The sequence below is a fragment of the Colletotrichum scovillei genome (genome assembly GCF_011075155.1).
Source record: "Colletotrichum scovillei strain TJNH1 chromosome Unknown Contig00011, whole genome shotgun sequence".
Taxonomy (NCBI): Eukaryota; Fungi; Ascomycota; class Sordariomycetes; order Glomerellales; family Glomerellaceae; genus Colletotrichum; species Colletotrichum scovillei.
The window spans coordinates 3,091,776-3,106,914 of NW_023336269.1; the positions used below are offsets into that span (position 1 = coordinate 3,091,776).

At 53.5% G+C, this 15,139-nt stretch overlaps 4 protein-coding genes across 4 annotated transcripts; 1 reads left to right on the forward strand and 3 right to left on the reverse strand.

The window, feature by feature from the left end:
• Window positions 1–125: 125 nt before the first annotated feature.
• HER10_EVM0000751 (permease) lies at window positions 126–2,018 on the forward strand (the record flags this gene model as incomplete). Its single annotated transcript, XM_035470519.1, has 2 exons — window positions 126–206; window positions 348–2,018. The coding sequence occupies 2 exons, from the start codon at window positions 126–128 to the stop codon at window positions 2,016–2,018; spliced, it is 1,752 nt and encodes a 583-aa protein (XP_035326483.1).
• A 266-nt stretch (window positions 2,019–2,284) lies between these two features.
• HER10_EVM0004505 (tRNA-specific adenosine deaminase subunit TAD2) lies at window positions 2,285–3,869 on the reverse strand (the record flags this gene model as incomplete). The annotated part of the gene is made up of 3 exons (XM_035474147.1): window positions 2,285–2,469; window positions 2,526–3,255; window positions 3,321–3,869. The coding sequence occupies 3 exons, from the start codon at window positions 3,867–3,869 to the stop codon at window positions 2,285–2,287; spliced, it is 1,464 nt and encodes a 487-aa protein (XP_035326783.1).
• A 1,435-nt stretch (window positions 3,870–5,304) lies between these two features.
• HER10_EVM0009513 (uncharacterized protein) lies at window positions 5,305–7,629 on the reverse strand (the record flags this gene model as incomplete). Its single annotated transcript, XM_035478999.1, has 2 exons — window positions 5,305–6,171; window positions 6,295–7,629. The coding sequence occupies 2 exons, from the start codon at window positions 7,627–7,629 to the stop codon at window positions 5,305–5,307; spliced, it is 2,202 nt and encodes a 733-aa protein (XP_035327162.1).
• Window positions 7,630–12,957: 5,328 nt separating this feature from the next.
• On the reverse strand, window positions 12,958–13,841 carry HER10_EVM0010930 (uncharacterized protein; the record flags this gene model as incomplete). Its single annotated transcript, XM_035480374.1, has 2 exons — window positions 12,958–13,018; window positions 13,159–13,841. The coding sequence occupies 2 exons, from the start codon at window positions 13,839–13,841 to the stop codon at window positions 12,958–12,960; spliced, it is 744 nt and encodes a 247-aa protein (XP_035327263.1).
• Window positions 13,842–15,139: the final 1,298 nt, after the last annotated feature.

Genomic DNA, 15,139 nt, shown 5'->3' on the forward strand with positions numbered 1-15,139 from the left:
TTTATCGAAGTTCTTGCCGATAATATTTCTTATCTTTGGCAAGACTACCTATCCCTAATCGTTCATCGCCGTTCGAAACATCTGGGACTGGAAAGTAAAGAAAGGACGAAAAATTTCGTGCAAAAATGGGGTTCATCCAGAAATGGAACGCCAAGATCGCCGCCGGCCCGGTCGGTCGGTGGTTCCAGCTTGAGGGCTCCGGTCATGTAAGTCGCCAATTCCCCCAACTTCCCACCACAACTCCTTCGACATGGCCCTACGGCCGCCGCTCCTTTGCGCAAAGCGCGCAGGGCAAGGTGTCGCAATGACGATGCGTGACAAGTATGCTAACATGTCATGAAAAAAAGCCCCGTGAGCGCAAGGGATCACTCTTCTTCACCGAGATGCGCGCCGGTCTCGTCGCCTTCTTCGCCATGGCCTACATTATCGCCGTCAACTCCTCCATCGTCGCCGATTCCGGCGGTACCTGCGTCTGCCCGCGCAACGCCGACGACTTCACTTGCGACAAGGACCAGGACTACATGCTCTGCGTGGCAGAGGTCAAGCGCGACATCGTTACCGCCACCGCCGCCATCTCGTCCCTGGCTACCTTCTTCATGGGCCTCCTCGCCAACATGCCCGTCGGTTGCGCTCCCGGTATGGGCTTGAACGCCTACTTTGCCTACTCCGTCGTCGGTTACCACGGAACCGGTGCCGTCCCTTACCAGGTCGCTCTTACCGCCATCTTCATCGAGGGCTTCATCTTCTTCGGCCTCGCCCTGCTCGGTCTGCGTCAATGGCTCGCTCGCGCCATCCCCCGCTCTATCAAGCTCGCCACCGGTGTCGGTATCGGTCTCTTCCTCACCCTCATCGGTCTCACCTACAGCGAGGGTATCGGTCTGATCGTCGGCGCCACCTCCACCCCCCTCGAGTTGGCTGGCTGCATTGCGAGCGAGCAGGTTGACGGCCTCTGCCCCTCTTCGACCAAGATGCGCAACCCCACCATGTGGATCGGCATCTTCTGCGGCGGTATCTTCACCGTCATGCTCATGATGTACCGCTTCAAGGGCGCCATCCTGGCCGGAATCATCCTCGTCAGCATCATCTCCTGGCCCCGCAATACCTCTGTCACCTACTTCCCCGACACCGTCATCGGTGACTCCAACTTTGACTTCTTCAAGAAGGTTGTCGACTTCCACCCGATCCAGAGGACCCTTAATGTTCAAGAGTGGAATGTCGGAGGATACAGCGGTGCTTTCGGCTTGGCCCTCATCACCTTCTTGTATGTCGACATCCTCGACTGCACAGGTACCCTCTACTCCATGGCTCGCTTCGCCAACCTCATCGACGAGGAGACTCAGGATTTCGAGGGCTCCTCCGTCGCTTACATGGTCGATGCCCTCAGCATCTCCGTTGGTGCCCTTTTCGGTACTCCCCCCGTCACTGCCTTCGTCGAGTCCGGCGCTGGTATTTCCGAGGGAGGCAAGACCGGTCTGACTGCTATGGTCACTGGTATCTGCTTCTTCATCTCCATCTTCTTCGCTCCCATCTTCGCCTCCATTCCCTCGTGGGCCACCGGCTGCGTATTGGTTCTCGTGGGATCCATGATGGTCCGCGCTGTCACCGAGATCAACTGGAGGTACATGGGTGATGCCGTTCCCGCCTTCATCACCCTCGCACTCATGCCCTTCACCTACTCTATTGCCGACGGCCTCATTGGTGGTGTCTGCAGTTACATCCTCATCAACGGCCTTGTCTGGGTCATCGAGAAGGTCTCCGGTGGCCGCATCGTCCCGTATAACAAGAACGAGAAGGACCCCTGGACCTGGCGCATTCCTGGCGGCATCCTGCCGCCTTGGGTCCGCCGCGCGTTCAAGGGAAAGAAGGACTTCTGGCGCTCTGATGAACACCAGCATGCCGCTTCCGAGCCTCAGCCCCTGGAGAAGACAATCAGCTCCGAGCAGGGCGGCTCTGTCACCGGCAAGGACAAGGAGGTTGGAGAAACCATCACCCCCCACGGTGACAGGTCTTCGTCATGAGCGGAATAAAAGAAGTCTTTTCGAGGAGTTTTGTGGGATATTAGTCATTTTAGTACCACATTGGGGAATTGGATAGGATACCCGAATGATGATGCATCTTCGTCTATTATTAGTTGCCTTTCGTTGAAAGTACAATAGAACCAATCTAAGATAATGGTGGATCGTCCCATCAGTGTTGATAACCCCATCTAATGATCAATTCCCGTGGTATGTAATGCGTGTGGCTTTTTTTTAAAAAATAAAAAAAAAAATGCTCAGCAGTGCACTCAAGCCTCGTCCCTGTCTTCGCTACCATTGGAGACGGTTGAAGGACCATTGCCAGCGGCACCTTGGTCGTCGCCGTCAGCGACGTCAAAAGCCTCGGATGGCACAGGCGTTCCGCCCTCGCCTCCAGCTTGTTCCATGGCTGCCAGCCTAGCAGCGCGGCCTTCTTTCTTGCGCGGCACTGGTGCTAAAGAAGGTGTCAGCTTCCAGCTTCTCGATGATTTCCTTTAATCAGCGACTTACCTCTTCCGTTCTCCTGCACGTAGAATCTCCGCAGCAAACCGACAGCTTCGTCGCGGCCCCAACCACCTTCTGCTTCGAAACCTGGCTCGACGTTTCCGCCATCGCCACCTCGGCTCGCGGGACGATTGCTGTTGAGGGAACTCTTTCCAGACGCAGAGCTTGCCGGCCTTGGAGCGTTGGATGCATTGATCTGAATGGGCCTGAGAACAGTGACTGGGTTGGGGTCTTGGCGGGTGTCTGTAGAGTTCTTGTGGATGCTGAATACACCACCAGTTCCGCCAAACTTGTCGTTGACAGCGCCAAAGTAGACCTTCTTGATGCCAAGCTGTCTAAGAAGACCGGCGCACATGACACAGGGCTCGACTGTAACGTAAAGAGTGCACTCCCTGACGATAGCGCGGTCGACCCGAGGATCGAGATGAAGCTTCTGGCCGTAAGGGTAGAGGTGACCTTTCCTGACATACTCGTCGTCATCCGGGAACAGATCCGATTCATCGTCAGGAACATCTACTTTGGAACGTTCGCTGGCCTGTTGGCGAAGCTGAGCCTCGACGGCCTCCTCACTATTGTTGGGTCGGTAGGACAGCAGTGCAGACAATGCCATGAACTCAGCATGGCGGGTACCGTTCCGGGTCACGTTCGTGGCATTCATGCCTCTCGCAATGACCGATCCGTTGTGGACAAGGACACAGCCAACGGGCGTCTCGTTGGTGCGCAGTGCTAGTCGAGCCTGGATACGATATTAGGGATGTTTCATTGCAACGAGGGGACTTGCTGGTCGGTCTAGCTGCTTACCATATCCAATGCCTGGTCCATTAGCATCTGGTGCATAGGCCTCTCGCTGAGAGGTGTGAGCGTGGTCTGGGGGATGGAGGCTGATGACCGCGGCCGACCGACGGATTCCAGGCTCATACGGCTCAGGGCCGGAGCTGGGACAGAGACCACAGGGGCGCTGGGTTGGTTCTCCTTGTCATCTCCCGAGGCGGGAACAGGAGCCTTGCTGGAGGGATACAGAGGCAGCGCAGGCTCAGTCGACTGACTGTGGCGAGTAAGAACGCCAGCCATCTCTGCGTCTTCTTGCACTGATGTCTGCCCTGCCTGGCTTGGTTGTGCTTGGGCGGTATTTGTTGCTGGTAGCTGGGACGAGGGCGCTGGGGTGGGTGAGGAAGAGGATGGTGATTTGGAGTTGGGGGTGAATGAGGTTTTGAGGCGGCAAAATATGTTTTGCAGGAACTTGCTTGTCGAAGCCCGCTTTCCTCTATCTTTATCCTGTGTTCCGGTTCGAGGCCCAGACTCAGGCCCAGGTCCACCTGGAGACGCATCTGAAGAGGCAGGAGCGTTCATGGTGATTTTTTTGGGAAGGATCCAACTTAGTGCATGCCTTTCTACCCTAGGTACCACAGAACCTTCACAGATTCAAGCCACGCAGTATGACTGGCACTAAGGTAAGATGCAGAGAGCACTTGATGACTTCAGAGATGTAGACAATCGTTGCCTTCCCGAAGAAATGAGAGTGGGGGCTATTTGCTCTGTGTGGCTCGGGTTAACCCAGGGCTGTAGCAACGGACTGGACTACGGTAGTCTTGTCAAGTAGACAAGAGACCGAGAGGTTCTAGGACGACGCAAAGTACAGCGTATTTCGATGCTGGCCAAGGTAGGATGTTGCAAGCTGCCCTTGTGTTTGGGGAGTCCCCAGCCTACTAGATCAGGTAGACACACACCCAAGGCAAGGTAAGTTCGGATACGCTGTGAAGAAGTTGCGTCTCTCGCGAGAGGCTCCTTTGTCGCTGCTCTTTCTGTTCGAACAAGGAATCGATTTGTCAAGGGCTTTTGTTGGCACTTGACTGGGAAAGTTTCAAATCTGCAAGGAACCGACTTTTCAAGTGTCAAGATGGTTCTGTATGTTCCCTTGTCTGACTCTATTGCAATAGGTCCTTTAATACTTGTCCTGTCGAAACAAAGTGTGGACCAGAGACTTGAAGAGCACCTGAACTGAAACCACATGCGATGTTAGGCGCTTGTTGTTTAAGAATTGCCCTGGATAGGACTTTAAGTAAGTCGCAGTGACAAACAAGGATGACTCAGTCTGGCTGTAGTCAGCACACGTCGCTCGAGACAATAAAAGCAAATAAACCTATTTGCCTGGCTTGCTACTCACTATGGATAAAAGGGTATTGTTAGTCACGAAAACCCCTGGCTTGTAAGTAGCCAAGGTTGAATTAGTCTTGGCCCCGATCTACCCTATTGCCATGGATGAAGTTTGCATTAGGTGGGAACACACGGCATCACGTGACCTCGCTGTCAAACGGTGGCACTGACCACTCGAACGTATCCTTCTCAGGGTACTTAAGTTCGTGTTGAGAGGAAGGACGAATCTGAAGTCCGAGGTCCTTGGTAAGCCCTTCTACAGGTTTGAGATGGTCGTGTCCGTATACAATGAGTGCACGTCGGGCGAAAGTAAACATGAAGAAGTGTGAGCAAGGCAGTTATATTATATCGTACCACGCTACCACCAAATTTAACTAGACTATACAGCAGTTCATACGCAACTGCTCAGTGTCCAGCATACTGGTTCCAGCCTGTACAACAGAACACAACCTTGCCCGATGATATAGCTGACGTGCATGCCATTCTTGAAGAATGCACGTCTCATCAAAAAACAGAGGGGTATCTCAGAAACCAACGCTCCCAATAGACAGCAACAAAAACACTACGACAACTATCATATCCATACAAGCCAGGGCCAGTAGCCCAAGCCGCAGGTGGTCGACACAAGATCTCATGAGAGACCTTGCGCGAGGCCCAAAACCTTTATCCGCGCCCCGTTAAACGGGGCTTGTGTGGATTGGTTCTGTCGACAGGTACGTCGTAGTCTCGTGCTGACACAGGAGAGAAGCCTCGCGCCGTCGCTCAAGCCCTGCGGCTTTGACGTGGCGGTCCCAAGATGGCTCTGTTCCGGTCTCGAGTCATAGAGACTTGAGTAAGAGTGGTAGACCTTGTATATCGCTAGGCCAAAAGCGAGTTGAAAGAATCGGCTGGCGAACGCCTGTACCGTGAGGACTTGCGCAACAAACCCGAGCACAGTCGCAAAGAGTGCCACGTATACCAGGCACTGCGACTTGGACAGCCAGTCGACGAGAGAGCGGCGCTTGCATGTCAAGCTGCCACCCGCAACCGCCTCCGTCAGAATGCGTACCCCGCCTAGTACAAAGGCGCCAGCAGAGGAACGGGTGACGCTATGTGCGGTGTTGTGACGACTTTCTGACGACTCTGGCGTGGCAAGCTGGAGCTGAGCATCCGGAGAGACGCTGCTGGATCCTCCACTAATAATTGCTCCACGACCATTGGCACCATTTATTGTCCTCGTGATATGCGCGTAATAAGACGCCTCCTCGACGGCGGTCGAGGAGCGCGAGGGCGCAATGACGGAGGACGTTGGCACACGGCCAACTACTCCTGGCAGTACGCCGCCAAGTGAGGTGGCATGTACTCCCGAAGAATTGACAGCACCGCGGGGCGTGGCATGTGGCAGTGGTTGTAATTGTGGCGAGCTTGGTTGCAGGGCTGGATCCGCAAGTCGTTGTGAGCGTACACTGCGGGATGTTGCATTGAGGTCGGGTAGGCTCAGTTGAGACTCAGACTCGGTCTGTTCAAATGTCAGAATAAGTTCAGGCTGTACCGTGTAAGGAATGCTTACCATCGAAGCGCCCGGAACTCCAGCATGTACTGCTGCCGACGATGGACGGTGACGGTGACGACGGATCGCGACGCTGATTCCTCCCAGTGCAGTTCCGCTTACCGGTGCTCCGGTATCGTCTGCCAAGTAATCATCTGGAGCCGTTGGAGAGCGACCGAGGTGCACTTGTTGCTGAACTGACGACTGGCCGCTTTGAGGCGAGCTACGGCGCTGAGACACCGTGCTCTGGGCCCTGGTAGTAGTAGTACCAATGTCACTGAGCAGTGCAACATCGTCATCCAAAAAGCTTGGCTCGGGTGAGTAGAGGTTGAAGTCGACATAGTTGCTGACACGCGGCGAAGAATCCAGGTAAGGAAGCGCCGGTGGCCGGACATCGAGCTCGTCCGTGAATGGCCTGCTGACAACCGCGTTTTGAAGGCCATCGGATCCATTCCGAGACTGGCTGAACACCATCGAGGGAGTAATCGGAGACTGGCTTGACTCGGGAGTAAGGTGTCCCGCAGGGTCGAAGAAGAAGTCGTACTCGAAAGGCGCGACATTGGCGGGCTCGTCATCGAACTGGACGAAGGACTCCCAAGAATCTGCCATATCGAGCATGTCGAGGTCCGCAAATGAGGGCTCTGTAAACAATGCTGGTGTTGAAAATAATGTGCTTGGTTGTGGTGACCTTTGGGGTGCTACTGGCGAATCCCTCTTCGACATCTTGAACTTCTTCGCCGACCGCGCTGGAGCGGCAGCCGCACCCTGTGCCTGTGTGGTGGTGCGCTTCTTGTGGCTAGGATCACACCTGACCTTCTTCTTCTTGCAGGCGTCGCATGCCTTGATGATGCGCATCAGATGTGCATGATCACGCTGCTCCTTGGTTTTGCAACCGCGAGAAGCAGAGTTTGTGACATCGCGACCATCCTTTGTCATGATCTTCATCCCAGGAAGGTGGGAGAAGTCGTTAGCCTGGGGCTTTGCCGCAGAAGATGCAGCCCTCTTGGACGACTTGGAGTACACGGATTCCTGGCTGAGGGATGCGGGAGTTGACGCAGAGGCTGAGCCGGGCGTAGACTGAGACCAAGACCAGTCAGAAATGACAGGGGAGACGAAGTTGGAGCTGCTGCTGGAGTTCTGCATGGGGCTAGATCCGGCAGAGGAGATGGCGGAGCTGCTGGAATCGCTGGCAACGGGATAGTACTTGAAGGTCTCTCCAGTGAGCTGAGAGAATGCAAAGAAGTCCATGGAGACGGTGGCCCGCTTCTCCTGGATGGAGGCAGAGCCGGGGAGGTAGGCGTTGACAAGGTCGTCGAGTTCCTGGGTACCCATCTCAGGGTAAAACTGCAAAGACGCGCCGAGGAAGGGCTGAGAGATGGAGAAGCCTTGGAAGGCAGCGGCAGACTGGTTTCGTATCACGCCGGACATTGCGTTGATAGTGTTGGCTACGGAAGGTATGCGGCGGAATGTAGAAGATATGGTGACGGGGAACCGGATCCCTGCAGTAACTAAGACCGGATTGTTTTCCAGGTCTGCTGAAAGCTTGCTAATGAGAGTGGGTAAGTAATTGTTTGACCGGCCTCATATCCTACATCAAGCTGCCCGGAATTCTGTGTATGTCGAGTTAAGGTAGGACAGTGTTTGGGGGGGGGGGGGGTTGTCTGCTTTTACGTGAAAGTGATACGAGATACATCGTGCTGGTGAAGTGTCTAAATCCCCAGGACCCCCCACTGAGGAACTACATGCTGCCTTGGGAATCGCGGTAATACACCAAGTCGTATGGAGATTAAAGCTCACCTTGATAGGAAGCTCTCGTTCGAGGCGATTTCCGATATGAATTTGGTGCAAACCGGATGATGAGATTAGATGGGAGATTGTCTCTGAAGACGAAGCTTTCAAAAGGCAGGCAGTTTGTCAGCAACTTGGATTCCTCCTAAGTTGGCTGATGAAGTGTTGTTGAAGGGAAAAGTTGCGGGACAAGAGACGGATCAAGGGAAGTTCTCCAGCTTCGGAGTAGCTTCTCTCGGGTCTGCTAATCAACGTAATCGGCTTTTCAGTATTGAAGATTGGAAAGAGAAGTTCGAAAGGGAAGCGGATGAGCCAGGCCGGAGTCATGGATGGTATTTCACTGCTGAGGCCGCAACTGGCTGTCCATCGGTACCCCAGCAAGGCGCAGCCGGTGGTTTTGATTGAGCTCGTCGGCGAGATGAAAGCGGTTTAGCGTAATGCGGACGGTGTCTGGGGATGAGGCCAATGAGAGATGCATAAACGGAGCTAGAGATCCACTTGAGTGAGTTTGATTGGCCTATACGCCCCGCAACTTGTGAGCCGGGCGCTGGGTTTTCGGCGAGTATACTCGTCTCTAATTGGTCAATGACGCTCAATCTTAGGTCACGTGGTCTAGGTGACTCAACCCATAGCCAATGGCGGCCGCCTGAGGCTTCAGACAATCAGTCATAATCCGTCTGAGGTCTTACTGACCTGCTTTCACAAGCTCCTGCCACAAGCAACGACGTACCTGAAGGTATCCCACACACACCCTGTACATGTATTATGCACGATGGCCCTGGGAGGAAGACGTACGGATACAGATGATGCCAAAAGTTCCCCGGACGCAGCACAACATACTCTCTTCGCTTGAGGAGGCTGACAGGTTATCAATGGATCCTGTCGTGATCTTATAAGCGGGGTGGTGCGCGGTAAACCCCATATACCACGAATCCCTTAGCTAGAAAGAGACAACCTAAGACTCCAGAATGCCAAGTCATGCCGGGTACATGAGGCTTAGAACCTCCAAACGAAGGAAATCAAGGTATCTGTATAGAGTACAGAGTACACAAGCTTTATTTTGCCTTCCGTTCCGTGCCGGAACCTCTCTGTGTTAAGCTTCCAAGGCACCTTTCGAGGCTTTCCACCTCTCTGGTTTGCCAATGCCACCACACATAGAGCGGAATCTGCCCGGTTGCTGACAAGTGTGTGGCTGGCTTCGCTCAATTGGTCCAAGGCAGCCGGGGTGTGACCAGTTAGCACAATACGAATACAGAATGGCTGTCATCTGCAAATGGGCCAAGCACGGTACTTTTGCTGTGTTATGGGCATGCCGTTGCAACGCTAGTCTGGTCCTTCGGATTCGAGGGAATCCTTTCGCTCCATTCGGCTCTGGTCCGTAGTCTGTAATGTTCACTAACCAGCCGTGCCAGCTTTGTGCCAGCTTCGTGCCAGCCAACCCAATTCACCCATGTCGTGAAGTCAGGACAATCGAGACCCCGAAGTAAGAGGGAACCTATTTCATATAAGTTCCTTCACTCGCCTGGACCTGCTTTCTGTTTCTCCCGTCGCTGAGGAGAACTCGAATGGGTGGACAATATGATAAGACTCAGTTACCACGGAATGGGAGCGAATGCGTGGAACTTTGGTCCCCTGTGAATTATCCTACCAATGTCGTAAAGCCGCCCTCACATACCTTACCGAAGGCATCGGTTAAGGACCTGTTGAACCGGAACCACAGCACACCCTGGTGGCTGAATCTCTATACTTATCCCAGAAGTGATTCATCTGGCGCTCAAAAAGCTTTCATTTTCTTCGATAAAAAAGTACTCAGATGCGCCTGGCACCTGATTCTGCGTAGCAGGTCATTCTCGCACAATAGCAAATAAAGTTCGGTCCGAAACTGGCCAGAGGTGGTCGGCGGCTGGGAGGCGCAACACCTGATTGGCCATGTACACGTTCGATATATTTTGCGCAGGATTCTTCATGTCAGGTTTCAGAAATCAACGATTTTCCAGTGTTGCCATAGCTGGCGTATGTCTGGCTTGGTCGTTGTAGTCAAAATGGCAAGGGTTGGAAATGGGGAGAGCTGGCGGGAGACTGAGTTGGTTGCTGGACGTTGCTGTACCCTGAGGTATACGGCGTTCGCTTTCCGTCCCAAAAGAGTCGCAGCACATGAGTGTATACTATCGTCGTTGCTCAGTTATCCCAGTATATGCTTTTGTTAACTGTATGTAGAATTGACGACCCTTCTCGGGAGCCTTGAGCCTTATTGTGACCGTGTTCCGGGCTTACAAGGCCGGGATGCTCGTAACACTTCGCTCAAATCCCCGAAAGGTTAACTACTGGATGCCAGACACGGCTCGACGATGAGGTGGTTGGAAGCGCCCGGCCATCAGCCCCAGGGATGCAAGTCTACCTCGAAGACACCGCTCCGAACAGCTCTATGATGAACAAGAGAACAGCGAGCTGTTACCAAGGCCTGTGACGTAGCGGGGAGGATTGTGATAGAATTGCCCCGCTTGCACAGGTCGCAAGCTCGAGTCTCGTGAAAAATCCCTGCATCGCTACACCTGAGGCTGGTAAAAGTCTTCAGGGATTTTCGTAGGCCCTCTGTGAGGATGGCCGAGCTTTTGCATTGTGTTTCTAGTAGCTGAAATATATCCCGAGATAAGGCAGTTTACGGCAAGGGCTCATGAAATCGCATACGGAGGAAGGATGGACATGTCGTGATAGCATCATCTAGCCAATATATCACCGCCAACCACGTGATCTCCAACACACTCACGCCGAGGCACCCTCCCCTCCATCGACCGTTATTTGGGGCGAGCTCCACTTCTACAGTGTGTTTGAACAAACACTCGATCTATGTAGCATACATATTTCACTTCCATACGGCCGTAGAGGTGTGTGTGCCTTGCAGCACTTGAGTAGACTCAACGACGGACAACTATGTACAAACGTATCGAGCAAGAGTCTCACAAGGTCAATCATTAGCAGAGACGAATATTTTCACCAGGACGATGAGCGGCGTTCGTACCCATTGATGAGCGATGAATTCTGCATTCGTTGCTGGGGTCTGCCCAATCTACAGACTACTGGATTGATTGTACTCGCAGCCGTTCATCTCAGCTGCTGGAAGAAATTTCCTACTCAGCTCTGACCCGGCCAGTTCCCGCATCCCAGGAGTCTCCGATGTAAATCCATCACTTCGTTACCACCTTGGGGGGAGGGACGGCTCAGGACTGACGTTACGGGCAGCATGTTGAGCTCGATCTCGGGAAATGGAGGCGCAACCAGTCCATTTAACGTAGTGCTACATAAATTCCTTGGATCAATCCAAATTAGGTACTCGACTTTCGCCTGTACCTGCGTAGCTTCACACTACAGTGCAATGCTGACAGTGACGAAGTCCCGAAGATATCCTCGCTTTCGCAGGTCAAGCGTCCGGCGCGTGCGAGATCCTTAAACTCTGTCTCCCAGGAACGCGACATGAAAGCCGCGCCTCAAGGATTGGGATCGAGCGAGCTCCGTGATTCCACTTGCCTGTCTATCTGTTTGTCGAAATCCATCGTCCTGTTCTGTTGCTAGCCTCCTCACCCAGGTCTTGTGCATCCCAACAAATCGTGAGCCTCTTTGCTCCATGGACCTCCATTTGCCCTTTGAAATCCGGGAAGTTTCTTTTTGGGCTCACCGGCCACCACGCCGACTTCAGCGCCACTCCTTGCCTCTAATCTATTGCTAACTCTGCTGAGATTCCTATTGAGAGCTGCGTCGAGGTTAGCCGCCAAGACTGGCTCTGGAACAGCGCCCATAGCATCTGACTTCTGTGCCGCTTTCCGGCCCCTCGTTGCTGGGTTCTCTAACCGAGTCGTTCTGGTAAGCCTTATGGCTTCTGCTTGTCGAACGCCACCCAATGTTTTAGAAACCGAAGAATTGGCTTCAGAATGACTCTCAGTCGTAGCGGGGGCTTCTCTCTGAGGCGCTGCAGTCGCGGCCGAAGTTTCGAGGGATCTGCGAGGCGGTCTTGTGTTGAACGAGCCAATGATTTCCTTGCTTTTTACAGTCCTTCGACCAAGAGATGCTAATCGCGGGCCTGTATTGACGTGAAGCTCTTCCACGTCGTCTTGCCTGTCCGGGCTACATCGAGCTTTCCGTGTCCTTAGCGTCCGCGCTGGCTGCAGGGAGTGTCCGGATAATGAACGACTTTCTTCGTCGGAGATTTCAGGCTGAACCAAATCCTCAGCCACCTCGTCGGGTTGTTTGTGGTCTTGCACTCTACCGGCCCCGACATCAACCTTCGGAGCGGCTTCCGTGTAGCTGCCATGCGCCGGATTCCCCGGTGAACTTTCTATAGGCAAAACAGGGATCGTTGTAGGACTAGGTTCCGAAAGAGTGGCATCCGTTATGGCCTGTCCATCTGATGTTGACGGGTTTGGCCCATTTGCGTGTGAACTCAGTTGCCGTTTTTTGGTCTTCGTGGTGGCCTTCTTCGCGACCACCATCAGACCGCGTTTTTCTCTTGTCTTGATGCGAAGTTTGGTCTTTGGTTCTTCTGCATTTTCAGCCTCATCACCTAATACCAAAGTCCTTTCTGGCACCGACGCTGCTGGTATCAATGAAGTGCTTTCGTTCTCCAGGGGGTGTTCGTGGATTCCTGGCGCCTTCCTCTTTGCCGTTGCTGGAGCACGAAGTCGCGCAGGTTGGGGCATGGCGCCCTTGTCAGGCCGATCTTCTAGTCGGTGTGTAACAGCTTCTTCTTTGCCGTCTTGCGACTTCCTATTGCCTTTTCTTGAGTTTGTTTGCTTCGGGGCTTCGAGGCGACTCTCAGATTGATGACTGCTAGGGCCCAGCACCTTTCTAGGGTTCTCGATGATCTCCACGTCTCTTTCCACGTCCCTTTCCACTGATAAATCTCTGCAGACAGGCGTGCTTGGCCTCTTAAAGGGCCTTTGACCTAGCGGGGCTTCTCTTGCTAACGCACTGGTGTTACTTGTGGCCGGAATCTCTGACTCGCATGTTATCGAAGATGCGACATTGCTCGCTGGTACTGCATTAACGTCGGTTAAATCAACGACTGCAGAAGGCTTTGGCCTGGAGGAGTTGACGCCTTTGCTTGGAATAACTGAGCGAGGTGGTGTTTCCACAGAGGGAGCAACGCTTCTCGGTGTCGGTGCGGGTTGACTTCGCACCGGGGCGCTCGCCGACCAAGACGATAGATTGAGAGTTGCGCCAAACAAATTTTGGGCGTAGCCTGACTTGCTGGGCGGCGATACCTCTCTCCTCCTCCTCTTGGTGGGCCTTTGAGTCTCGTCCTGGGGACTCGAAGATTGCTGAGCCATCACCCGGTCTTCATATGGCGATGTGGTTGGGATCACGGCCCTCCCCTGTGGTCCGCGAGGAGTAGTGAAGACGTCAGACAAATGGCGTTGCCGATATTGGGCTTGGGGATGCTGGACTGATGGCCGTGTGGGTGGGTGAGGCTGGTTTGTTGTATTTGCGGCAGAGCGAGCATGTCGCTGTTCAACCTCCTTGGCTCTCTTGTCGAGGAGCTCAGTCAAGTCTTGGTCCTTGCTACCGATACACTCGGCTACTTGGACTATGACGGCTCCGCGCTCCAAGTTGAATTCTTCGCCTTCACCAAAGTCGAAGTCTTCCCGCCAGTGCATATCGCCGATGAAATTCCCTCTTTCATCGTAGACCATGATGCGCTTGTTGAACGTATGAAATTTCAGGCGACCGTCCTGCCATCTTTTCTGTTTTCTTTTCAGATCGTGGGTGAAGAGACATATATATTCCAACACTGGGGCGGCAATCGGGAGAACAGAGCCCATTTGGCTATTCTGGTTGCTGTTACGGCTGGCGAGAGGCATGGTGATCAAGACGATAGCCGCGGCCAAAGTCAATGAGCCGCATGCTGCTTGTTGTAAAGATAAGTTGGAATAGCAATATGCAGGCCGTGCCTACCCAATGTCGAAGGTTGAGGTGAAGCCTGGTAGACGCGACTAAGTTTGGCGCGTGTAAAAGGGCCAGGTGAGACGCCAAGTCACATGATTGGCACTTCCGGTCCAGTCGGTGCGGCCAGCCCCTTCCTTGCTCTTAGTTGCCTACTTCCTTTTCAATACCTCCGTTGCTGAAATAAGGTGAAGTGAGCAAGAGGCTGCAGCTTAGAGATATTTCCCTAGACTAGAAGTGCATGATGCACTCACCCCGCTCACAAATCATAATGAGGGTGTGAAAAAGGCGTCAATTTCAAATGGATGTTGTCCATCGAGCAGGAAATTGACGTGATGTCGTCAGTCAGGGACCCGGTGGGGTAGGTGTGCTAGGTTCAGACGGTGCCCGCGGCTTCCCTTTCAGTTTTCAGGGCTTTATGGGATCTTCCTGGTTCAGTATGGATTTTATGTATGGAATAGGTATCTAGCGACGCGGCCAGCACGCGTAAACATCGAGAAAAGAGCTTAGGAAGTGGGATTGGCGCGATACGTTTTTCCACGTCGTGGCTAGCTTTCTGGATTCTGGTCTGAGAAATTAGCCTGATACCTAGGCTTCCGTGATCGTCCAATATGGGAATGTCAAGACACGAACATTCACATGTGTTCATGGGCTGCCGATGTCCCCTCATCTGCAAAGTATTCGTGCCTTACCTGACGGATACCTACCTCCATTTGCCCCTGGTATTTGCTGAGGTAGCTAACACTTCATGGCGGGGCAGCTTAGGTACCGTCAAGTCCCGTCTGAACGCCAAGCAGGCAGGGTGACTGAGACTGGGCCTTGGCCGTCTCCTTTTGGTGGAAGCCGGGTGGGCTGAAGCAGTGCCGGCAGCCGACCATAGCTTTAGTACTTGGCTGTACTTTAGCCATCACAGGGTCACGACCAAAATACCAACTTCGTAGGACTCAAGTCTCACCGCCTAGAGGGCTTGGTTGCCTGCTGGTTCGCACCATGGATTCATCATGGCCTCTAGGGTTTGTATTGCGCGGGTCAAAGGCCAAGTTGATCAGAAAGATGGGAGTCTGCTGGACTCGTTCAAGGCAATCGCGGCACGGTACGCCACACTAAATCTCAGCCAACTTCCATCGATTGGCAGCGGCTTGATGTTATTCGACTTGGGGCTGCTCTGCCATGTCTTCGGTCTTGTTCCTTGTTTCAGTCCCCGGACAGTGACACG